The sequence below is a fragment of the Scyliorhinus torazame genome, chromosome 3 (assembly GCF_047496885.1).
Source record: "Scyliorhinus torazame isolate Kashiwa2021f chromosome 3, sScyTor2.1, whole genome shotgun sequence".
NCBI classification, from domain to species: Eukaryota; Metazoa; Chordata; class Chondrichthyes; order Carcharhiniformes; family Scyliorhinidae; genus Scyliorhinus; species Scyliorhinus torazame.
The window spans coordinates 293,133,770-293,160,988 of NC_092709.1; the positions used below are offsets into that span (position 1 = coordinate 293,133,770).

At 47.4% G+C, this 27,219-nt stretch overlaps 1 protein-coding gene across 1 annotated transcript in view; it reads right to left on the bottom strand.

The window, feature by feature from the left end:
- The window catches only part of dcc (DCC netrin 1 receptor), a 1,735,814-nt gene that overhangs the window by 652,442 nt on the left and 1,056,153 nt on the right, over positions 1-27,219 (bottom strand). The window contains exon 6 of the mRNA XM_072497411.1: positions 7,370-7,524. Coding sequence (XP_072353512.1) covers positions 7,370-7,524 — 155 coding nt within the window. The remainder of the gene's footprint in view (positions 1-7,369; positions 7,525-27,219) is intronic.

Here is a 27,219-nt window from a genome sequence, read left to right on the forward strand (position 1 = left end):
CCGCCAATTCCGCACTACATGGGCGTCATTCTCCGCCGGCGGGAGTCTCCGTTTTGCCGGCGCCTGGGGGTTTCCCGACGGCGTGGGGCTGCCCCACAATGGGAAACCCCATTGACCGGCCGGTGTTACGGAGACTCCCGCCGGCCGGTCGGGGCAGAAATATGGCGGGGCGGGTAGGAGAATTTCGCCCCATGACTTTCTCTTCTGCCAAAACAACTCAATTGTGCAAACAACATTCGCAAGACAATTGGAGACGGGCAAAAAGTGTAGCCATAGAATCGGAGAATGGTTACAAAACAATAAGAGGCTATTCTGCCCATCATGCCCAAGCCTGTTCCCTGCATAGCAATTCAGTTTGTCCCACTTTCCTGTCCTGTTCCCATAGCCCTGTAAATCTGATCTCTTCGCATAATTATCCAATCCCCTTTCTGAAAGCCGAAATTAAATCGATCTCCATCGCCCTCTCAGGCAGTGCATTCCAGATCGTAACCTTTTTGTTTTGTCCTTTCGCTGGATGCCATAATTTATTGCCAAACCCTAATTGCACTTGAGAAGGTGGTTGTGAGCTGCCTACTCGAACCGCTGCAGTCCATGCTGTACACAAAAAGATTTTCCTCATATTTTATCAGGCCTACTTCCTGAGAATAAAAATATTCTTGATTATTGTTGACCTGTAAGTTTTAAACTCATCAGGACATTATGTTGATATTCTGTTTTTACAACAATCAATTCATGGTCACCATGACTGAGACTAGTTTAATTAATTAATTGAATTTAAATTCCACCAGCTGCCATGGTGGGATTTGAACCCATGTATAACACCAGAGCATTTGATTAGGGGTTAGGACTCTAGATTACCAGTCCAGGGGCATTACATCATAATGGGACATAAAAACTTTATATAAAATAAAAAATGTTACATAGCACAGACTTCTGGGAGAAATCAAGCCATCATTGTTAATCTTATTCTATAGCCAATCATGAACTATCTTCATCCTTCTGCTGCTACTTTTGGATTTTTTTTTAAATTAAAGAAATATGTCAATTTGATGAAGATTAATTCAAACTACACAGATGAAAATGCAAAACAAGGAATCACAGTTAAGAAAAGTGAAATAGGATGCGATCTAATGTCCTTTACAGCTGAGTAAACAGTTTATCAAATGGGTATCAAACTTGGATCATGTCCAAGCTATTAACATCACTGTTGCTTTCTCCAAGCTCATTGTTAAGAATGAATTTTTGGTTTGATGCCAGTGTTTCTCTTGCCCCACTGTGAAATAAATCAAAGCATTTCAGAGACCAATCTCACCTCTGTGCTTCTGCCCTGGCACTCAGGATTGCTGACTGCTACCTCTAACTACACTGTTGGATGAAGATCCTATCAAGCTGCCACATTAAAGATCAATTTCCATAAACAGGATGTTAAAATCCTCTACCGTACTCAGCTAAATACCCTGATAACAGGATAGTTTTATAGGCATTAGGAGCCCTCCAGTACCTCCTACAAATAAGCGTACATTCACCAAATGAACCACAATGGCTCAAAGAAGACGGCTTACCGCCACACCCTCAAGAACAAGGAATGGGCAATCAACGTTGGTCTTGCCATTGGTTCCCATATACCCAGAATGAATAAATAAAAATATAGTAAATTCTGCAGAATTATTTGCCCAAGAAATCAACCTTGACTGTGTCCTCACTATACTTCTGTTTCATGTATAAGGACAGCAGCCTTCTTCAATGGCCTCTCTCAGTGAGAGATTTTATGGAACTGAACTAAGATAGCAGCCGACAGTGAGCTTGCCTCATGGCAGTCATATGACTTCAGCAAGCCAGATCAGCCATGTAGTGCTGCTACATTTCAAAACCCAAGCAACTTCCAGGTTTTATGTCATCTACAAATTATGAGAATGCGCCTCGTACATCCAAGTTGCAGTCATGAATGAATATCAAAACCATCAGGTACTTCCCTACTGCACACATCCCTCCAATGTGAAAAACAGCGACTTAATAAACGGGAAGGAAGTAGTAACTGGAAGGGTATGCGAATCAGGAGAGGTGGTGAGCAGGAAGGTCCAGGAGGGAGCATAGGAACATAAGAAATCTGAGCAGGAAGAGGTCATTTGGCTCCTCAAGCCTGCTCCGTCATTCAACTAGATCCTGGCTAATCTTCCACCTCAACTTCATTTTCCTGCACTATCCCCGTATTTCTTGATATCTTTAACATCTAGAAATCTATTGATCTCTGCATTGAACATACTCAATGACTGAGCTGTCACAGCCCTCTGGAGTAGAGAATTCCAAATAATCATCACCCTCTGAGTGATTAAATCTCTCCTCCCTCAATCCTTATTCCTACTCATCCCTTATTCTGAGAGTGTATGCCCTATTCTAGACCCCCACAGCCAGGAGGAACATTCTTCCTGCATCTACTTTGTCAAAACTTTTAAGAATATTGTATGCTTCAATGAGATCACCTATCATTCTTTTAAACTCGAGAAAATATGGACCTAGCCTCCTAAATCTCTCCTCATAGGACAATCCCACCATCCCAGGAATCAGCATGGTGAAACTTTGTTGCAGTCCTTCTATGGCAAGTATATCCTTCCTTTGGTAAGAATGCCAAACTCTACATAATAATACAGGTGTAGTCTCACAAGGGTCTATACAATTGCAGCAATATATGTTTAAGACCAATATACCATTTATTTTCAAGAAGAAAAAGAAACAAGGTAAAGGTGCAAGGGTAGCACTGTTAACCAAGGATGGGATTGGTGCAATAGTTAGAGATGACCTTGTCTGAGAAGGTCAGCATGTATAATTGGTTTGGGTGGAGATGGAGAATAGTTGGGGGAAGAAGTCACTAGTGGGGGTAGTCTACAGGCCACAAACAGTACAAGGAGAAATATAGTGGGCTTGTGATAAAGGGATAGCAATAATTATGGATGACTTTAATCTACATATGAACTGGAAAAAATCAGATTGGCAGTCGCAGCCTGGATGATGAGTTCAAAATAGTTCCTTAGAGCAGCATGTTCTATAACCGACCAGAAAGCAGGTTATATTGGACTTGGTATTGTGCAATGTGACCGGATTAATTAATGACCTCAGAGTGAAGGCATCCCTAGCTGGCAGCGACCACAATATGATTAAATTTTATATCTAATTGAAAGGGCGAAGAGTGGGTATAAGACTAGCATTTTAAACTTAAATAAAGGCAACTTTATGGGTATGAAAGATGAGCTAGGTGAAATGAACTGGGATACTAGGCTAGAGGATACATCATGGAGAAGCAGTGGCAGACATTTAAGGGGATAATTCAGAATACACAGAATAAGTATATTCCTACTATAACGAAAAATTCTAAATGGGGGACCCACCATCAATGGTTAACTGAAGGAGTTAGGGAAAGCATCAAACTTAAGGAAAAAGCATATAACTGTGCAAAGGTGAATGGCAGGTCAAATGAATGGCCAGAATATAAATAACAGCGGAGAATGACTAAAAGGTTTATCAGGAGAAAGGAATCTTTCTCTTATGAGAAGAATCACAGAAAAATACAGTGCAGAAAAGGCCGTTTGGCCCATTGAATCTGCACCGCCGCATGAAAGGCACCTGCTCTGCCAATCCTAATCCCATTTGCCAGCACTTGACCCGTAGCTTTGAATGCCAAGACATGCCAAGTTCTCATCCAGGTACTTTTTAAAGGATGTGAGGCATCCCACCTCTACCATCCTCCCAGGCAGTGCACTCCAGACTGTCACCACCCTCTGGCTAAAAATGTTTTTCCTCAAATCCCCCCTGAACCTCCCGCTAAAATCCTACCCTTCAACTTGAACGTAACCAACCTCGTAACCATCCATTCAACTAAGGGGAACAGCTGTTCCCTATCCATGCAGTCCATGCCCCTCATAATCTTGTACACCTCTTAAGCTAGGTAGAAATATAAAAATGACAGCAAGAGTTTGTATAGGTAATTAAACTGGAAAAGGGTTGGTAAAGTGAGCATTAGTCTTCATGAGAGTAAGAATGGGAACTAAATAGTAGATAATAAGGAAATTGCAAATGAAATGAATAAATATTTTGCTTACTGAAACATTCCACTATTAGCTGTAAGAGAGGGGAACTTGGTGGAATTATAATCAGTAGGGAAGTGGGTCTGAACACACTGATGGAGCTGCGGGCTGACGGTCTCTGGGTGCACATGGTCTTCATCCAAGGATATTAAAAGAGGTGGCGAATGAGGTAGTAGATGCGTTAGTGTTCATTTTCCCAAAATCCCTGTAGATTCTAGAAAGGTTCAAATCAGACTGGAAAGTAGCAAATATAACTCTTCCAGGTAGGAGGGAGGCAGAAAACAGGAAACTACAGGCCAGTTAACGTTATGTCTGTCATGGGGGAAGTGTTAGAAATGATCATTACAGAAGTCATTGTTGGGCACTTATAAAAACTTAAGGTAATCAGGAAGAGTCATCATGGTTTTATGAAAGGGAAATCATGTTTGACCAATTTATTAGTTCTTTGAAGGAACAACATGTGCTGTGGATAGCAGGGAGCATGTAGATGTACTGTCCTTGGAATTCCAGAATGTGGTGGAAATGAAGCTACTGAATATTTTTAGGGCAGATGTAGATGGACCCTTGTTAGGCAAGAGAATCAAAGGTTAATGGGAAAAGATCAGAATTTGGAACTTGAAACTCAAGCAGTTCAGCCATGATCGTATTGAATGGTGGAGCAGGCTCAAAGCGTGAATGGCCTACTCCTGCTCCTATTTTGTATGTTTGGATGCCTTCCAGTTGCTTGCTGCACCTGCATGCCAGTTTTCAGTGACGCTTGAACAAGGACACCCAGATGCCTTTGGACATGAACACTTCGCAATCTCTCACAAATTAAGAAATACGATTGGCACAATTCGGCAGACTTAAGTTAATGTCCAGGTGCCCAGAAACACCTCACTATTCAACGGCACTTTGCACTCTCTCCACTGAGGCCACACTTGGAGGCATTACCTGCTGGCAAGCCTCGCAGTTCGGGGTGCCATTTTGTCTGGCTTCCCTGATCTCCCCCCGCCCCCCACCCCACCCACGCTCTTCTGACCCCCACACATCTTCTACTTTGGGGAGGCCCCTGCGAATGCCCCTTCATCCCCCCTTTACCAGATATGGCCCCCCCAGGCCAGATCCCTTGTAGTGTCAATCTATCTTCCAGGCACCCAGGCATTGCCAACCTGGCACCTGCCAGTGCCAGGATGGCACTGCCTGAGTGGCCAGTTGGCACTGGGGCACCGAGCTGGCAGTGCCAAGGTACCCATGTGCTAGAGGGAGAGCCAGGGTTTCACCCTGCCCTATCCCTGACCACCTGGGCGTTTCCAATGGCCTGAGGGACCTCCCCCCAGGTCCCATTATGCCTGCTCCATGTTTGTGTGGTCCGGTTCTAATTGCTTCCTGACAAAGTCTCCCAGGCATGACTATTGAGGCCCAGGCCCCGGGTGCATCTGATGGACGTATATGATGTATACTTAAATGGACAAACTGCTCCAGTGAAGACAAAATCCAGATTGCGACATCTCGCAACATTCAATGTTTCAAGCGGCGCGAATCTTGCGAGAGGCCTCTTCCCAACACCAAGTCGGGTGCGATGAGGCTGGTGAACTGCATCCTCTGTCTTTTTGTTTTTACCCACCAAAGTGGTTGAGAGTTGCCATGACCTTAACGACGACAGAAAACAGGTACCCTACGCCTCAACATGGTGCCAAGTTGGAAAGAATGTGGCACAGGTACCACACTGTCTCCCTGGTGAAGTGGCACATATTGTCTGACAGTTCCATAAAGGACACACAGATCCTTTATGCCCTCAGTCTCCTTCTTCACCTTTGAGCCCTGTTCAGTTAATATGGCCTCCAACTCTTTACACTGCCCTGCGGCCCCCTGGTGCTGGGTGTTCCCTGGGTCCTGCTGCTCATTGTTGGAAGCCTAGAATGCATCTGATGTTGCCTTCTTTTATTATTAATTCATGGGATCAGGGCATCGCTGAGTCGGCCAGCATTTATTTTTATTGCCCATCCCCAATTCTCCTTGAGAAGGTGGTGCCTTCTTGAACTGCCAGAACAGCAATAATGCTGGGAGGAAGGGTGTTCTAGGAATTTGACCCAATGACAATGAAGGAACGGTGATATATTTCCAAGTCAAGTTGGTGAGTGACTTGGAGGTGAACTTGCAGGTGACAGTGTTTCCATGCCTCTGTTGCCCTTGTCCTTCTAGCCAGTAGAGGCCATTGGTTTGTGCAGCGATTGAAGGAGACTTGGTGGGTGAGTTGCTGCTGTGCATCTTGTAGATGGAACACATCGATGACACTGTGCATTGGTGGTGGAAGGGGTGAATGATGAAGGTGATGGATAGGGTGCCAATCAAGTGAGTTGCTTTGCTCTGGATGGTGTTGAGCTTCTTGAGTGATGTTGAAGCTAGACTCACCCAGGAAAGCCTCAAAATAAGGGGGAGCAGATTTAGGACTGCATTGAGGAGGGGCTTCTTCACCCAAAAGGTTGTGAATCTGTGGAATTCCCTGCCCAGTGAAGCAGTTGATGCTACCTTGTTGAATGTTTTTCAGGCAAAGATAGCTAGATTTTTGAACAGTAAAGGAACTAAGGGTTATGGTGAATGGGCGGGTAACTGGAGCTGACACCACAAAAAGGTCAGCCATGATCTTATTTAATGGAGGAGCATGCGCGAGGAGCCAGGTGGCCTACTCCTGCTCCTAGTTCTTATGTTCAAGTGATTTGTGCCTCGAAGGTGGTGGAACGGGCTTTGAAGAGTTAGGAGGGAGTTATTCTCCACAAAATTCCAAGCCTCTGACCTGCTCTTGCAGCCATAGTATTTATATGACTAGTCCTGTTTATTTCCTGGTCAACGATAACCCCAGGATGTTAATATCCCCCAAGTTGGGTGACTTATCCAGCCTCCCTAATACCTTCTCATTATCTATCTTTATCTCATCCAGTATCTCAAGAACCTCCTCATTTAGTGCAGCTTTGGCAATGTCTTCTTCTTAGGTAAACACCGATGCAAATTGCTCATTTACTCTCTCAGCCGTGCCTTCTGCCTCCAGCGATGGGTCTCCATTTTGATCCCACTGCTCCTCTGACAGCCTTTTCACTGTTAATATACCCATATAAGATCTCTGGATTCCCTTTTGCTGTGAACTACAATAACACATAACCAAGCAGTTTTGTTCAGAATCAATAATCAAGCCAACATTGTTCCAGTTAATTTAATTTGAACTAAGTCCAATGGAACACGTTAAATTGAAGATTCATTAATGTTGGTTTCTCCAGTAAATCAGGGCAATGTCACTGAATTGTGCTACTTACCACAATTTGAAAGTAATCACTGGGAATGACCACTTCTCCATTCTTTATCCATTTCACAGTAGGGACTGGCTTCCCACTGGCTGCGCATTCAAACTCAATGTCCATACTCTCATAAGCATAGAGGTTGGAAGGATGCTTTAGGAAGCTTGGAGGAACTGCAAATATAAGATAAAGGCATGTTAATTTAAAACAGCAACAGTTTGTATTTATATAGCTCCTTCAACACAATAAAATCTTCTATGGTGTTTCACAAGAATGCAATCAGACAAAATTCAACACCGAGGCACAGAAAGCAAATTTAGGATAGGCGACCCTAAGCTTTAGTGAACAAGGTCGATTTTAGAAAACATCTTAGAGGAGGCGGGGCAGTTAATGATGTTGTGTTATTATAATATTATAATCCTTGTGCTTATTTATTGTATAAGCTCGAAAGGGTTTGGATAAACATGTTTTGGGTTAATTTATTAAGACTTGGCACATGAGAACAGTTGTACATAGGTAGAAAACTTAAAGACATTAGATCTGGGTGTGTGCTCGGCTCAAAGCAAAAATGAAACTAAGACTAAATTACATGATGCATTTGAACAGATATTTTTCATCTGTCTCCACTGTAGGGGATACAAATAACGGGTGCGATCTAACGGCCCTGTCGCGTCTGAATCGGGTATATATCTCTCCGGTAGAGACTGGAGATAGTGCACATAGTTTAAAAATAAGGGGTCTCTCATTTAAGACAGAGATGAGAAGAAATTCTTTCCCTCAGAAGGTCACAAATCTTTGGAACTCTCTTCCCCAGAGAGAAGTGGAGGCAGGGTGAGTCAATAAATTTAAGGCAGAGTTAGTTATATTCTTGATTGACAAGGGATTTAAAGGGTATTGGGTGTAGGCAGAATGTGGAGTTGAGGTCACAATCAGATCGAATGACGGAGTAAGTTCAAGGAGCCGAATGACCAAATTCAAATGTTCATATGTTCCTATTTCCCTTCTCGTGATATCATGCCCTTAAAGGCACATTACAACAAAGGAGGCAGCGAGGTTTAGGAATGTAATTCCAAAGCTTAGTACCTTAAAAACTAGCAAACAGGTTAAATAAATCACAGTGGGTTTGGTCATATACATGTAAAAATCACATTGTGTCTGCCACAAAATTCCAGATTGTACAGAATATTAGCAATCTGCACTTGATGGAAAAGGTGACATTGCTTTCAAATTTTACCCACAGGATCATTCTTGCACAATGTATGTCAGTGGTTTCTTGACCACCATGCATCAGTTTCCTTTCTCTTTACATGTTCAAAGTTGTTGCGTAGCATTGGGATGCACTTGCAAAGTTAGTTGGTGGGGAGGCAATGGCATAGTGGTATTATCAATGGACTAGGAATCCAGAGAGCTTTGTCAGAGGGAGGTCATGCCTAACAAATTTGATTGAATTTTTTGAGCATGTAACCATGTGTAGATGAGCGTAGTGCAGTTGATGTTGTTTACATGGACTTCAGCAAAGCCTTTGACAAGGTCCCACATGGGAAACTTATTAAGAAGGCAAATGTACATGAGATACAGGGTGATTTAATAAGGTAGATTCATAATTGGCTTAGTGGTAGGAGACAGAAGGTGATGAGAGATGGCTGCTTTAGTGTTTGGAAGCCAGTGACCAGTAGCATACCACGTGGAACTGTGCTGGGCCTCCTATTTTTTTGTCATTTAAATAGATGCCATAGATGACAATGTGGTGGGTGGGATCAGAAAGTTTGTGGATGACCCAAAGATTGGTCGGGTGGTTAACCGTGAGATTGAGTATTTTGGGTTACAGGAAGATCTAGACGGGATGGTCAAATGGGTGGGTAAGTGTGAGATGGAATTTAACCCTGAAAAGTCTGAGGTGATACACTTTGGAAGGAGTAATTTAACAAGGAAGTATACTATGAAAGGTCTGACACTGGGTAGTTCCATAAAGCAAAGGGATCTAAGCATGCTTGTCCATAGATCTCTCAAAACCAAAGGGTAGGTCAGTAGAGTGGTGAAAAAGGCATATGGGATGCTTTTATCAATCGAGGCGTAGATTACAAAACCAGATCGGTCATGATGGAGCTGTATAGATCTTTGGCCACAGCTGGAGTACTGTGTGCAATTCTGGTTGCCACATTGTAGGAAGGATGTGATTGCACTAGAGGGGATGCAGTGAAGATTCACCAGAATGTTGCCTGGGGTGGAACATAACATTCAAGGCTATGGGCTAAGCTCTGGCAAGTGGGATTTGGTGGGCAGGTCAGGGCCTTTCATGCGTCAGTGCAGACTCGATGGGCTGAAGGGCCTCTTCTGCACTGTAGTATTCTGTGATTCAGAGATCATAGAATCATAGAATGTACAATGCAGAAGGAGGCTATTTGGCCCATCAAGTCTGCACCGGCCCACGGAAAGAGCACCCTACCTAAGCCCATACCTCCACCCTATGCCCATACCTCGACCCTATCCCCACACCTCCACCCTACCCCTGTAACCCCACCTATCCTTTTTTGGACACTAAGGGCAATTTAGCATAGCCAATCCACCTAACCTGCACATCTTTGGACTGTGGGAGGAAACCGGAGCACCTGGAGGAAATCCACTCAAACACGGGGACAACGTGCAGACTCCGCACAGACAATGACCCAAGCCGGGAATCGAACCTGGTGTCCTGGAGCTGTGAAGCAACTGTGCTAACCACTGTGCTGCCGTGCTGCCCACTGGGTCAGATATTGGGTAATTTCCCGTGAACCCAGGTGCAAATCCCACAACAGCAGATGGTGGAATTTGAATTCAACAAAAATCAGAAATTAAAAGTCAAATGACGACCATGAAACCATTGCGGATTGTCATAATAACCCATCTGGTTCACTAATGTCCTTTAGGGAAGGAAATATGTTGCCCTTACCTGATCTGGCCTACATGTGTCTCCAGATCACAGAAATGTGTTTGACCCTTGAACTGAGCAAACCATTCCAGAACTAGGGGGTCTTAGTTTGAGGATAAGAGTGAGAAATTTCTTCACCCAGAAAGTGCTGATTCTGTGGAATTCACTACCGCAAAAAGTAGTTGAGGCAAAAACGGTGTGTAATTTAGATTGGATTGGATTTGTTTATTGTCACGTGTACTGAGGTACAGTTAAAAGTATTTTTCTGCGTGTCGCTCAAACAGATCATTTAGTACATGAAAAGAAAATACGTAATAGGGAAACACAAGGCACACAATTTAAATACATCGACACGGGCATCGAGTGAAGCATACAGGGGTGTAGTATTAATCAGGTCAGTCCATAAGAGGGTTGTTTAGGAGTCTGGTGATAGCGGGGAAGAAGCTGTTTTTGAATCTGTTTGTGCGTGTTCTCAGACTTCAGACTTGTATCTACAGCCCGATGGAAGAGTGAGTAAGCTGGGTGGGAAGAGCCTTTGATTATGAAGGAGAATTTCAAGAAGGTTTTAGATAAAGCTCTTGGGGATAAAAGTATCAAGGGATATTGGAGGAAGGGGAAATTAGAGTATTGAACATGATGATCAGCCATGATCATAAATGAATGACGGAGCAGGCTTGAAAGGCCAAATGGCCTCCTCCTGCTTCAATTTTCTATGTATGTTTCTATGCAGTTCAAGGGAAATAAGGCATGGGCAATCCCATGAACGAATATTTAAAAAGTAGCTGATCTGCTCATAGACTGCTGGTACAATGGCACAAGCCCAACCAAACCTCTTCCTATCCTCTCCACGCACTTACAAACAAAAATGGTCAATTTTGACTTTTGGGTGAACAACCATTGGAGTTGGTAATGCCTTGTTTTCCCTTGTTTTCTTTTACTTCTTTGGACAACCATTGTAAATCCCTTGTGTATTTAAATGAACCATTTGGTGAGGGAAGATAGTGGGCGGGATTCTCCACTGTCACGCCTAAGTGGCCGCGCCGTCGTGAACGCCGTCGAGGTTCACGACGGCATGGAACGGCCCCGGTCCCGACCGATTCAGGCCCTGACAATGGGCCAGGATCGGGGCCGCGTCATCTACACGCGCCAGGCCTTGTCGCCCGCGTTAAAGCGGCGCTGCTTAGATGACGCGGCCGGCGCCGCATAACGGGCGTCATCCGCGCATGCGCAGGTTGGCCGGCGTCAACCCGCGCATGCGTGGTTGTCGTCCTGTCTAAATCCGCTCCACAAGAAGATGGGGGACGGATCTTGCGGGGCTGCGGAAGGAAGGAGGTCCTCCTTCAGAGAGGATGGCCCGACGATCGGTGGGCACCGATCGCGGGCCACACCACATTCCAGGTGAAGGCCGGTGCAGGATTCCCCCCTCGCCCCCCCACAGGCCGCCCCCCCATCGTTCACGCACCGCCCACGACTGCAGCGACCAGGTGTGGACGGCGCCGGGGGGAACCCGCCGTTTTGGCCTGGCCGCTCGGCCCATCCGGGCCTCAGAATAGCGGGGGTGCCGGAGAATCGCCATTTTCGGTGTCTCCGGCGGTTCTCCGGCCTGCGGCCCGCGAAACTCGACCGGGCCGTTCCCGCCGCTTGGGAGAATCGCGGGAGCGCGTCGGACCAGCATCCCCGGAAATATTGGCGGCGGGAACGGCCCCGTCGGGTTCCGCGGGCCGCAGGCCGGAGAATCGCCGGAGACACCCAAAATGGCGATTCTCCGGCACCCCCGCTATTCTCAGGCCCGGATGGGCCGAGCGGCCAGGCCAACACGGCGGGATCCCCCCGGCGCCGTCCACACCTGGTCGCTGCTGTCGGGAACAGCGTGGGAATGCTGGAGGGGTGGCCTGCGGGGGTGGGGAGGGGGGATCCTGCACCGGGGGGTACCTCAAATGTGGGATGGCCCGCGATCGGTGCCCACCGATCGTCGGGCCGTCCTCTCTGACATAGGACCTCCTTCCTTCCGCGGCCCCGCAAGATCCGTCCGCCATCTTCTTGCGGGGCGGACTCGGAGAGGACGGCAACCACGCATGCGCGGGTTGGCGTGGGTGACGCCAGTTATGCGGCGCCGGCTGCGTCATGTATGCGGCGCCGGCCGCGTCATGTATGCGGTGCCGCCTTTACGTGGCGACAAGGCCTGGCGCGTGTAGATGACGCGGCCCCGCTCCTAGCCCATTATCGGGCCATGAATCGGTCAGGATAGGGGCCGTTTCGCGCCGTTGTGAACCTCGACGGCGTTCACGACGGCGTGGGCACTTTGGCGTGGGAGTGGAGAATCCCGCCCAAGGTAATACTGTTCCCATTAGCTAATAGTACAAGGACTAGGGGACACCAATATCAGGTTTTGGGCAAGAGATGCAGGGGGAATGAGAGGAAGAATGTTTTTGTGCAGTGAATGGTAATTGTGGTATTATCATAACTGTAAGAACTGCAAGGGTTAATGGAGTGTCTAGAGTAACCACTGGAGGGAGCTACCGTTACAACTATATAAGGCAGTAATGCTAAGCCTTGTGGGAGAGTGTGTGCAGGAGTTAGCTAGAGAGAGTCAGAAGTACAGATAGTGTAAGTGAAAGCAGATCATAGTTTATGTCAGTATTAAGATTAGCTGTAGATGAGTGTAGTTTAAATGTTAATAATCAACTGTGTATTCTTTAGGAGTATGTGTCAAATCCAAATTAGCAGTGTTAATAAATGTATAGCTTTGTTTAAATTCAAGCTATTTTGTGGTCTTTGTGAACACTATGCCAACCGTCCTGAAATAAGCAACACAAAGAACACCACATGGTACCATGAGATGTGGCAACCAATTGCGTATGCGACTCGATCAATGACTCCCACGGAGCAGAGATATGCAAATTGAAAAAGAGTGCCTTAGCCTCCTAATAGGCATCACAAAATTTCACAACTACATATATAGACAACTGCATTTCACAGTCGAAACCGATCACAGGCCGTTGGTAAATATCATCAGAAAAGACCTCAATGAGATGTCTCCACGGTTGCAGTGGATGATGACGAAGCTGAGGCGATATGATTTCGACCTGGTCGATACACCAGGGAAAGAAAGACCTTGTTGTGGTGGATACCTTATCCAGGGCAGCCACTGATATGGAAACATCAGAACCCGAGATTGTCCAAATAGTGGAATCTCAAGCCTCTTTCTTTACCGCGATTCTACCAGTGTCTGACCGAAAACTACGCATAATCAAAGCCGAAACTGAAAAGAATTTGACGCTCCAGAAGGTGAAGCAATACTTAAAATCAGGATGGCCTACTGGATGTCGATCTGCGTTTCAAGATATAAGAGATGATCTTTCTGCAATAGATGGTTTCCTGCTTAAGGGAGATTTTGTGGTTCCTGTCAGTTTACGTTTAGGGATTCTGCAGCCTGACCTGCAGAATCCTAAACGTAAATTCATGAGGGTCATCAGGGCATAGAAAAATGTTTTCGAAGAGCCAGACAGTCGGTATATTGGCCGGAAATCAATAGAGACATTGATCAATATGTACAAGAATGTACAATCTGCCAGATGCATCAGCCAACACAGAGCAAAGAAAGCATGAAAGAGGTGGAAATCATTACCGTCCATGGAGCAAAGTGGGCATGGATTTGTTTTATTTCCAAGATCGTGACTATTCGGTAGTCATAGACTATTACTCCAGAGGTGATGATGCTGAAAGATTTGACTGCCAGATCTTACAAAGGCGACAAAATCAATTTTTGCATGCCATGGGATACCTCTCAATATTGTCTCTGACAATGGTCCATGTTTCTCAAGTTGGGAGTGCAGAGCAATACAACTTCAATCATATTACTTCAAGCCCATGTTATCCTCAGTCAAATGGCAAAGCAGAGAAAGGAGTAGGAATAATAAATAAATTGTTCCGCAAAGCAATTGATGACAATCAAGATCTACGGTTGGCGTTGTTAGCGTACAGAGCGACACCATTGTCAACTGGATTATCACCTGCTCAGATGCTAATGGGTAGACGACTTCGCACCACATTACCTGTGATAATCATTCCTGACATGGATAATCGAGAGATACACAAGCATATCACATCAAAGAAAAAGAAGCAAAAAACAGGTTTATGATAAACGAACCAAACCTCTGTCTGAACTTCAAGAAGGTGACTTCATGCGGATTCAGAATCCTGAAGGGGGATGGCACCACATCGCAAAAGTTCTGATACGATTTGCACCAAGGTCATACTTAGTCAAAACGTAACAGGGATCGCTGTACAGAAGAAACAGATGAGCGCTGTTACGCATCACAGTGCTCAACCTCAGAATGTTATCGAACTAGATAACATCTTCAAGAACATTGACTTTCCAAATCCTTACTTGACACAAACACAGCAAGAAGATATGGCAGAGCAATTGAATACCCTGAAGATGCCGTTAAGAAAATCCACAAGAAGAAGATCGCCTGAAAGACTTAGGGCGGGATTCTCTGACCCCCCCCCGCCGGGTCGTAGAATCCCTGGGGGGCGGCGTGAATTTGGCCCCGCAGCCCCGATGCCGGTTGCCGTAATCTCCGGCGCCGGTTTTTGGGCGGGGACAGGGTTCATGCCATGCCGGTCGGGGGCCGTTGGCAGCACCCACCCGGCAATTCTCCGGGCCCTGATGGGCGGAGTGGCCAGTCCTGCCGGTGTGGGTTACGCATGGTCCCACACGGCAGGACCTGGCAAGTAAGTCGGCTGGGGCGGTCCTCGGGGAGCCACGGGGGGATCCGACCCCGGGGGGGGGGCCCCCACGGTGGCCTGGCCCGTGATCGGGGCCCACCGATCTGCAGGCGGGCCTGTGCCATGGGGGCACTCCTTCCTTCCGCGCCGGCCCCTGTAGGGCTCCATCATGGTCGGCACAGAGAAGGGAACCCCCTGCACATGCGCCAAAATACGCCGGACGGTCTGCGCATGTGCGGAACCACTGCGGTGGTTCCGCACATGCGTGAGATCATGCCGGCCCTTTGACGCATGTGCGAACTTGTGCAGTCCCTTCGGTGCCTGCTGGAGCGGCGCCAACCCCTCTGGCATCCACCTAGCTCCCGGAAGTGCGGAGAATTCCGCACTTTCGGGGACTGTTGATGCCGGAGTGGTTGGCGCCGGTTCTTCCGCCGGCATGGGGACTTAGTCCCCAGAAGGGACAATCCCGCTGAAGATTTGTGATGACTGTATAATTAATCATTTTATCGTCTAAGTGATATAACAGTTATCTGCGAATGTACAGGGCAGGATTCTCCACTTGCCGACGCCGATTTCGTAATCGGCGATCATGTGGAGAATCCCTTTTTACAACTGAATTGGGGCGGTGCCTTTTTTCGGATACTCCGCCCCCTCCAAAACGGCGTCATCGGGGAGTACACCACACATTACCTGAAGGCCCTCCCCAGATGCTCCGCCCCAATAGGCCGAGTTCCCGATAGACTGGGCATGTCTGCTCTCAGTTTTCAGGAACCCGGCGTGGAGGCTGCAGACTGTGTCCAGTGCCGCCACAGTCAAGGGGCTTCAGAGAGGGCTGAGGGACTGGTGGGGGTTGGCCCAGGGGTGGCGACCGTTACAGGCCGTCGCCATGCGCATGCGCAGCCACAGACCTGGCAATTCTCCAGCCGTTTATTTTGTAAGGCCATGTGTTTTACGTGGCGCAGCTGCTAACCCCTCACCGGTCAGAGCATCGGTGCTGAAACCTCGTCGATTTTTTCATCGTAGAACTATACACTTCCTCTGGACATATTCATCAAGTTTTTGATGAATAATAGCTAATAGTCAGAATCACACATAGAATGTGATGGTTAAAGAAAATATCACAAAGTTATAATAATTTTCTTTTACAAAGAAAGGGGGATGTGGTGTTATCATAACTATAAGAATGGCAAGGGTTAATGAAGTGTCTAGAGTAGCCACTAGAGGGAGCTACAGTTCCAACTATATAAGGCAGTGATGCTAAGCCTTGTGGGAGAGTGTGTGCAGGAGTTACCTGGAGAGAGTCAGAAGTACAGATAGTGTAAGTGGGAGCAGATTATAGTTTATATCAGTATCAAGATTAGCTGTAGATGTTAATGTTAAATAATCAACTGTGGATTCTTTAGGAATATGTGCCAAATCCAAATTAGTAGCGTTGATACATTTGTAGCTTTGTTTAAGTTCAAACTAATTTGTGGGGCGAAATTCTCCCCCAACGGCGCGATGTCCGCCGACTGGCACCCAAAACGGCGCCAATCAGACGGGCATCGCGCCGCCCCAAAGGTGCGGAATGCTCCGCATCTTTGGGGGTCGAGCCCCAACATTGAGGGGCTAGGCCGGCGCCGGAGGGATTTCCGCCCCGCCAGCTGGCGGAAACGGCGTTTGTTGCCCCGCCAGCTGGCGCGGAAATGACATATCGGGGCGGCGCATGCGCGGGAGATTCAGCGGCCGCTGAAAGTTTCCCGCGCATGCGCAGTGGAGGGAGTCTCTTCCGCCTCCGCCATGGTGGAGGCCGTTGCGGAGGCGGAAGGGAAAGAGTGCCCCCACGGCACAGGCCCGCCCGCGGATCAGTGGGCCCCGATCGCGGGCCAGGCCACCGTGGGGGCACCCCCCGGGGTCAGATCGCCCCGCGCCCCCCCCCAGGACCCCGGACCCGCCCACGCCGCCTTGTCCTGCCGGTAAATACCTACTTTAATTTATGCCGGTGGGACAGGCAATTTCTTGGCGGGACTTCGGCCCATCCGGGCCGGAGAATTGAGCGGGGGGGCCCGCCAACTGCCGCAGCCCGATTCCCGCCCCCGCCCAATCTCTGGTACCGGAGACTTCGCCAACCGGCGGGGGCGGGATTCACGGCAGCCAGCGGCCATTCTCCGACCCGCTGGAGGGTCGGAGAATGACGCCCCAGGTCTTTGTGGACACTACGTCAACCATCCTGAAATATGCAACATAAAGAACACCACAGTGATGACCTGGAACTCGTTACTCGTAAGGATGGTGGAAGTGGAACAATCAATGATTTGAAAAGGAAGTTGGATGGACACTGGCAGGAAATAAACCTGCCAGGTTGCTGGGATCAAGTGGGGAAATATGACTGACTGAATTATACCAGCCCAGAGTCGATGGGCCAAATGGCCTTGTTCTATGCCATAAATTACTCTATGAATACAGGGACACCGAGCATAGATATCGCTACAGTTAACGTTCATTTATGAATTCTTAAGTCTTCATTGCAATTTTACACGAGCTTGAATGCATATGTAAAAGCAACATTTAGAGGAACATCGTAACGATTCAGAGGTGAACTTTGTGGGATTTTCTTATTCTCAGGCCTTTCCAATTTATTTCTCCGTCTCTTATTCCACCATGGATCACCATCTTTTCTTAGTTCTTTCACGTATCAGTCAAGGTTCCCGGAGCAACTCTCTCACAGTTTTCACTTCTGCAAAATAAGCATGAAGGAAATCCACGGGAACAGAGAAGCCAGGACACACCTTCAATTGACCGAGAGATAATGTTCAGAGCTACTCACCAAGGCAGACTTTACTTGAATTAGAATTTTCCTTGCTTAAGGATTTCTATACAGTGCAGATAGTAACAACCAATTGCTAAAATCTTTTCACCACAGCCCAATTAATAATGAATTCTCCAATTCAATCTAAAGAAACCAACTCAATACACTTTTATAAAAAAAGACCAATATTTTAAACAAAATTGATTCCATTTCTATAAAGCTGCACCAACTCTGGGTGACAATTGACAGTGGATTAATGCTTAAAACGTTGAGCTATAACGAATGGATAATTGGGTAATATTTTATGTTCGGATCAGGGATTCTGTGCAGCTCTTAGACAGGTAAATGTTTATCTAGCATTGTCTGTACTATTAACGAGACAGGTTTATTTAAAGGCGCTACCATCTTCATGAAAATGGCTTTGGCAAACCATTTGTTTTCTGACGGAATTGAAAGACAGATGGTTGCAACGTGGCAAAGGTGCACTCAAAAGTGGCGTGACAAAATAATTTTTGGTAATTTACCTTATGCTTTGAGTGTGAAAACACCTGCAAAACATGTTTTGGCAATTATCTTTTGTCACTGTAGTGGCTGGTCAGGCTTCCTGTCACAAACCGTGATAGGTTTCTTTTGTGAGTGAGGCATTCACAGAATGTATCAAGGTCATCTACAAGATTGACCTTTGTGGTTTGCTTGTCTTTTTATTTGGTATTCCCTATGCCCGAGTGAATTTCATCACGTTTGCAATACCAGCTCCACGTAGTATTCTGTTGCTAAATAATGTATTCAGGTGGCACTGAAAGTTCTTCTGCAGCCTATAAAGGTGGCAAAGCCACAAAACCAAGATGCAAGAACATAATAAAATTGGGCAGCATTCATGTTCAAGAAGGTGCCTTGCTAAACTGCAATCAATTCCATCCTTTTGTTGCCTCTAGATTTTACCATAATTCAGAACAAGCAATTTCTCTCCTAAAGCACTGTTGATCCCAGTTATTAATTTTTGTCCAACTCCGCATCTTTGGCGGCCGAGCCCCGACATTGAAGGGCTAGGCCGACGCCGGAGGGATTTCCGCCTCGCCAGCTGGCGGAAACAGCGTTTGTTGCCCCGCCAGCTGGCGCGGAAATGACATTCGGGGCGACGCATGCGCGGGAGCGTCAGCGGCTGCTGACAGTTTCCCGCGCATGTGCAGTGGGGAGAGTCTCTTCCGCCTCCGCCATGGTGGAGACCGTTGCGGAGGCGGAAGGGAAAGAGTGCCCCCACGGCACAGGCCCGCCTGCGGATCGGTGGGCCCCGATCGCGGGCCAGGCCACCGTGGGGGCACCCCCCGGGGTCAGATCGCCCCGCACCCCCCCCAGGACCCCGGAGCCCGCCCACGCCGCCTTGTCCCGCCGGTAAATAGCTATTTTAATTTACGCCGGTGGGACAGGCAATTTCTCGGCTGGACTTCAGCCCATCCGGGCTGGAGAATCGAGCGGGGGACACGCCAACCGGCGCGACCCGATTCCCGCCCCCGCCCAATCTCCGGTACCGGAGACTTCGGCAACCGGCGGGGGCGGGATTCACGGCGGCCAATGGCCATTCTCCGACCCGCTGGGGGGTCGGAGAATGACGCCCCGCATCTCACCTTTCACCTGATCACTTTTACAGTCTATTGGACTCAACAATGAGTTTAACAATCTTAGTACGTAGCTTCTGCCTCCATTTAGGTCCATTTATCGACGCCAGTTTATTTTTATCTCTTTCTTGCTTTTCTCTCAATTTCTTTTCTTTTCTTCAGACGGCAAATATTCAGGAACTAGGGGCGGAATCCTCCTACCCGCCCCGCCACATTTCTGCCCCGACCGGCCGGCGGGAGTCTCCGTAACACCGGCCGGTCAATGGAGTTTCCCATTGTGGGGCAGCCCCACGCCGTCGGGAAACCCCCGGGCGCCGGCAAAACGGAGACTCCCGCTGGCGGAGAATGACGCCCCTGAAATTTACACTCAAATAAAAGCTGGAAATCAGAAATAAAAAGTGGAAATGCTGGAAAAACCCAGCAGGTCTGGCAGCTTTGTAAAAGAGTCACACGGACTTGAAGTGTTAACTCTATTTCTCTCACCACAGATGCTACTGAGCTTTTCCAGAATTTTTTGTTTTTATTTCTGCCATTCACACATCAGCTTTAGTTTTCTTTCTTTGTACCATCACCACTTCCTTCGACCTTGCACCATGAAACCTTTAGTCATTGGATCCCGACTGACCTGTACCCTATTACAGGCCTTCACCTTTGCTCTTTTGCACCGACGATAACGACGATAGTGATGTTTAAGGGGCATCTTGACAAATACATGAATAGGATGGAAATAGAGGGATACGAACCCCGGAAGTGTAGAAGATTTGAGTTTAGACGGGCAGCATGGTCAGCGCAGGCTTGGAGGGCCGAAGGGCCTGTTCCTGTGCTGTACTTTTCTTTGTTCTTTGTTCTTTGTTCCCCAAATCTCACGCTAATCCCATTTACCAGCACTTGTCCCATATCCATGAATGTGATGGTGTTTCAAGTGCTCATCCATGTGCTGTTTAAAGATTGTGAGGTTTCCAGCCACCACTATCTTCTCAGGCTGTGCATTCCAGATTCTCAGCACCCTCTTAGTGAATGCTTTTTCTCAAATCCCTCGGAATCTCCTGTCCCTCATCCTAAAACTATGCCCCCTTGTGTTTGATCCCTCAGCAAAGAAACAGCTGTTCCATACTTATCCTGTCCAAACCATTCATAATCTTATAGACCTCAGCATTACCTGCTCTGAAAAAAATCCAAGCCCGTCCAGTCTCTCCTTACAGCCCAGATGCTCCATCGCAGGCAACATCCTGGTGAATCTCCTCTGTACCCCCTCCAGTGCAATCACTCCTTCCTATAGAGGTGACCAGAACTGCACACAGAACTCCAACTGTGGCCTAACCAACATTCTGTATAGCTCCAACATAACCTCCTTGCTCTTATATTCTATGCCATAATTGATAAAGGCAAGTGTCTTTGCCTTCTTAGCTATCTGTCTTCAGAGATCTCTGACTAAGTACCCCAAGATCCATCTGTTCCTCTGAGATTCCTAGTGTCCTGCCACTCATTACATACTCTCTTGTCCTGTTTCTTCTTCCAAAGTGCATCACCTCGCACTGAACAAGGTTAAATACCATCTGCCCCTGCTCTGGCCTGCCCATCTGAGCAATCCATCAATATCTTCCTGTATTCTACTCCCATCTTCTTCACTGTTAACCTCCCTACCAATCTTGGTGTCATCTGCAAACCTACTTATCATTCCCCCCAGGTTCTCATCTATATTATTTATGAATATATAGCAAGCAGTAATGGACCCAGCACTGATCCCTATGGTACACTGCTGGATACTGGCCTCCAGTTACTCAAACAACCTTCCACCACCATCTTTTGTGTCCTGGTGCTAAGCCAGTTTCAGGTCCATCTCGACAAGTTTCCTTGAATTCAATGTGCTTCAACCATCTCAATCAGTCTCCCATGTGGAACCTTGTCGAAGGCTTGGCTAATATCCATATAAACTGCATCCACTGCACAGTCAATCACTTTATCAAAAAATTCCATCAAATCTTTAGGCATGACCTCCCTCTAACAAAGCCACTCTGACTATCCCTAATCAACCCATGCCTTTCCAAGTGGAAATTAGTTCTCTCCTTCATAATTTTCTCCATTAGTTTCCCCATTGACGCAAGACTCATCGGTCTGTAATTCTATCACTTTATCTCTACCACTCTTCTTGAAAGGTGGAACAATGTTAGCTGTTCTCCAGTCCTCTGGCATTCCCCTATGATCAGAGAGGAATTAAAAGCTTACACCTCCAATTTCCTGCCCCGCCTCCCATAGCAGCCTCGGTTGCAGTGTGATCGGATTGTATTTTTGAAGGCGGAGGTGGGGATTCTGGAGGATCTGTGCACGTTGCTGTGTCGAAAGTGGAGGGGCAGGAGGACAGGTCCAGAAAACAGAATTTGCAGATTGTGGAACTGCTGGAGGATGTCGAGGGAATGAGCACCACAAAGTACGTTTTGAGGATATTGGCCAGGTTGGTAGGGGAGAAGGTGTTCGACAAGGCCCCAGAGGTGGACCGGGCCACAGGTTCCTGAGGCAGAAACCGAGAGCAGGGGAGCCGCCGCCAATGGTGATTGTGCGGATGCACAGGTTTTTGGCTTTATAAGGGAGCATCAATTGGGGGAGAGCTTATGGGTGATGCAGGATGGAGGAAGTACTTCCGCGAAAGCTAGAAGTTATTGTTGTTTTGGGTTGCCGATGAGGGATGGAGGTTTTATGTTGGAAGATGTAAGATTTTAAAGGGAACGATCGCGCCCCCCATCACCCCCCCCCCCCCCCCCTCAAAAAAAAACCTTTTGCTTTTTTGGGGAGGAGGTTATTTGTGAATTTTGGTGTTTTTTTCATGTCAGGGGTGTGTTTGTTGAGGCTCTTTGGGTGGGATTGGTGGTTTGCTCGTTATCCAGGGAAGAATACGCAGGTGCGGGATTTGCATAAAAGGAGTGGAGGACATTTCCCTAACTATTGGAGTGCACATTATTGGAGCAACATCTGCTCCCTGATAACTTGGGGGAGGGTAAGATTGAGGACATATTTGGATGGTTGGTAGGGCAGGGCAAGGCACAGTTGGTGAGGGTAAAGTGGAAGTGTGAGGAGGAGTTGGGAGGGAGAGAGGATGGAGGCGATGCGGCAAGTGAACTCAACCTCCTCCTGCTTGAGGATGAGCTTTATTCATTTCAAGGTGGTGCACAGGATGCACATGATTCGGGCGCGGATGAGTGGCGTCTTCCAGGGGTGGCCGGTGGGTGTGAGAAGTGTGGGCAGGGACCGGCGAATCATGCCGACATGTTCTGGGGCTTCAAGAAGCTGGAGAGCTTTTGGGAGGCAGTGTTTGGGATGCTATCCAGGATAATGGGAGTTGAGGTAGGCCGGACCCTATGGTGCCAATCCTTGGGCTTTTGGAGGCTGGAGGGGCTGCTGGAGGGGAAGGGGGCTGATGTTGTGGCCTTTCTGATTGCCCAGTGAAAGATCCTTTTGAATTGGACATTGAAGATGCCGTGGGGGGTGGCAGCCTGGCTGGGGGACTTGTACGGCTTTCCCTGGCTGGAGAAGATTAAGTTCGAGTTGAGGATTTTGAGGTGCGGTGGAGGCTGTTGAGGAGCTGGTGGGAGAGTGGTGGATGGGGGGATTAAAAAGGGAAAAACTGTCCAAACTGTTGACTATGTTTTGATGGAATAGAACATAGAACATAGAAAATACAGCACAGAAAAGGCCCTTCGGCCCACGATGTTGTGCCGAACCTTTGTCCTAGATTAATCATAGATTATCATTGAATTTACAGTGCAGAAGGAGGCCATTCGGCCCCCTGAGTCTGCACCGGCTCCTGGAAAGAGCACCCTACCCAAACTCAACACCTCCACCCAACACCAAGGGCAATTTTGGACAATAAGGGCAATTTATCATTGGCCAATTCACCTAACCTGCACATCTTTGGAATGTGGGAGGAAACCGGAGCATCCGGAGGAAACCCACGCAGACACGGGGAGGACGTGCAGACTCCGCACAGACAGTGACCCAAGCCGGAATTGAACCTGGGACCCTGGAGCTGTGAAGCAATTGTGCTATCCACAATGCTACCGTGCTGCCCTTAAGAACAAATAAATCTACACTATATCATTTTACCGTAATCCATGTACCTATCCAATAGCTGCTTGAAGGTCCCGAATGTTTCCGACTCAACTACTTCCACAGGCAGTGCATTCCATGCCCCCACTGCTCTCTGGGTAAAGAACCTACCTCTGATGTCCCTCCTATATCTTCCACCTTTAACCTTAAATTTATGTCCCCTTGTAATGGTTTGTTCCAGCCGGGGAAAAAGTATCTGACTGTCTACTCTATCTATTCCCCTGATCATCTTATAAACCTCTATCAAGTCGCCCCTCATCCTTCTCCGTTCTAATGAGAAAAGGCCTAGCACCCTCAACCTTTCCTCGTAAGACCTACTCTCCATTACAGGCAACATCCTGGTAAATCTCCTTTGCACCTTTTCCAAAGCTTCCACATCCTTCCTAAAATGAGGCGACCAGAACTGTACACAGTACTCCAAATGTGGCCTTACCAAAGTTTTGTACAGCTGCATCATCACCTCACGGCTCTTAAATTCAATCCCTCTGTTAATGAAAGCAAGCACACCATAGGCCTTCTTCACAGCTCTATCCACTTGAGTGGCAACTTTCAAAGATGTATAGACCCCAAAATCTCACTGCTCCTCCACATTGCCAAGAACTCTACCGTTAACCCTGTATTCCGCATTCATATTTGTCCTTCCAAAATGGACAACCTCACACTTTTCAGGGTTAAACTCCATCTGCCACTTCTCAGCCCAGCTCTGCATCCTATCTATGTCTCTTTGCAGCCGACAACAGCCCTCCTCACTATCCACAACTCCACCAATCTTCGTATAGTCTGCAAATTTACTGACCCACCCTTCAACTCCCTCATCCAAGTCTTAATGAAAATCACAAACAGCAGAGGACCCAGAACTGATCCCTGCGGTACGCCACTGGTAACTGGAATCCAGGCTGAATATTTACCATCCACCACCACTCTCTGACTTCTATCGGTTATCCAGTTCATTATCCAACTGGCCAAATTTCCCACTATTCCATGCCTCCTTACTTTCTGCATAAGCCTGCCATGGGGAACCTTATCAAATGCCTTACTAAAATCCATGTACACTACATCCACTGCTTTACCTTCATCCACATACTTGGTCACCTCCTCAAAGAATTCAATAAGACTTGTAAGGCAAGACCTACCCCTCACAAATCCGTGCTGACTATCCCTAATCAAGCAGTGTCTTTCCAGATGCTCAGAAATCCTATCCTTCAGTACCCTTTCCATTACTTTGCCTACCACCAAAGTAAGACTAACTGGCCTGTAATTCCCAGGGTTATCCCTAGTCACTTTTTTGAACAGGGGCATGACATTCGCCACTCTCCAATCCCCTGGTACCACCCCTGTTGACAGTGAGGACGAAAAGATCATTGCCAACGGCTCTGCAATTTCATCTCTTGCTTCCCATAGAATCCTTGGATATATCCCGTCAGGCCCGGGGTACTTGTCTATCCTCAAGTTTTTCAAAATGCCCAACACATCTTCCTTCCTAACAAGTATTTCCTCGAGCTTACCAATCTGTTTCACACTGTCCTCTCCAACAATATCGCCCCTCTCATTTGTAAATACAGAAGAAAAGTACTTGTTCAAGACCTCTCCTATCTCTTCAGACTCAATACACAATCTCCCGCTACTGTCCTTGATCAGACCTACCCTCGCTCTAGTCATTCTCATATTTCTCACATATGTGTAAAAGGCCTTGGGGTTTTCCTTGATCCTACCCGCCAAAGATTGTTCATGCCCTCTCTTAGCTCTCCTAATCCCTTTTCTTCAGTTCCCTCCTGGCTATCTTGTATCCCTCCAATGCCCTGTCTGAACCTTGTTTCCTCAGCCTTACATAAGTCTCCTTTTTCCTCTTAACAAGACATTCAACCTCTCTTGTCAACCATGGTTCCCTCACTCGACCATCTCTTCCCTGCCTGACAGGGACATACATATCAAGGACACGTAGCACCTGTTCCTTGAACAAGTTCCACATTTCACTTGTGTCCTTCCCTGCCAGTCTATGTTCCCAACTTATGCACTTCAATTCTTGTCTGACAACATCGTATTTATCCTTCCCCCAATTGTAAACCTTGCCCTGTTGCACGTACCTATCCCTCTCCATTACTAAAGTGAAAGTCACAGAATTGTGGTCACTATCTCCAAAATGCTCCCCCACTAACAAATCTATCACTTGCCCTGGTTCATTACCCAGTACTAAATCCAATATTGCCCCTCCTCTGGTCGGTAAATCTACATACTGTGTTAGAAAAGCTTCCTGGACACACTGCACAAACACCACCCCATCCAAACTATTTGATCTAAAACGTTTCCACTCAATATTTGGGAAGTTAAAGTTGCCCATGACTACTACCCTATGACTTCTGCACCTTTCCAAAATCTATTTCCCAATCTGTTCCTCCACATCTCTGCTACTATTGGGGGGCCTATAGAAAACTCCTAACAAGGTGACTGCTCCTTTCCTATTTCTGACTTCAACCCATACTACCTCAATAGGGTGATACTCCTCGAACTGCCTTTCTGCAGCTGTTATACTATCTCTAATTAATAATGCCACCCCCCCCCCCACCTCTTTTACCACCCTCCCTAATCTTATTGAAACATCTATAACCAGGGACCTCCAACAACCATTTCTGCCCCTCTTCTATCCAAGTTTCCGTGATGGCCACCACATCGTAGTCCCAAGTACCGATCCATGCCTTAAGTTCACCCACCTTATTCCTGATGCTTCTTGCGTTGAAGTATACACACTTCAACCCATCTCCGTGCCTGCAAGTACTCTCCTTTGTCAGTGTTCCCTTCCCCACTGCCTCACTACATGCTTTGGCGTCCTGAATATCAGCTACCTTAGTTGCTGGACTACAAATCCGGTTCCCATTCCCCTGCCAAATTAGTTTAAACCCTCCCGAAGAGTACTAGAAAACCTCCCTCCCAGGATATTGGTGCCCCTCTGGTTCAGATGCAACCCCTCCTGCTTGTACAGGTCCCACCTTCCCCAGAATGCGCTCCAATTATCCAAATACCTGAAGCCCTCCCTCCTACACCATTCCTGCAGCCACGTGTTCAACTGCACTCTCTCCCTATTCCTAGCCTCGCTATCACGTGGCACCGGCAACAAACCAGAGATGACAACTCTGTCTGTCCTGGCTTTTAACTTCCAGCCTAACTCCCTAAACTTGTTTATTACCTCCACACCCCATTTCCTACCTATGTCGGTACCAATGTGCACCACGACTTCTGGCTGCTCCCCCTCCCCCTTAAGGATCCTGAATACGATCCGAGACATCCCTGGCCCTGGCACCCGGGAGGCAACATACCTTCCGGGAGTCTCGCTCGCGACCACAGAATCTCCTATCTATTCCCCTAACCATTGAATCTCCTACAACTATTGCTTTTCTATTCTCCCCCCTTCCCTTCTGAGCCCCAGAGCCAGACTCAGTGCCAGAGACCTGGCCGCTAGGGCCTTCCCCCGGTAGGTCATCCCCCCCAACAGCATCCACAATGGTATACTTGTTTTGAAGGGGAACGGCCACGAGGGATCCCTGCACTGTCTGCCTGTTTGTTTTTTTCCCCCTGACTGTAACCCAGCTATTCTTGTCCTGTACCTTGGGTGTGGTTACCTCCTTGTAACTCTTCTCAATCACCCCCTCTGCCTCCCGGATGATCCGAAGTTCATCCAGCTTCAGCTCCAGTTCCCTAACACGGTCTTTGAGGAGCTGAAGTTGGGTGC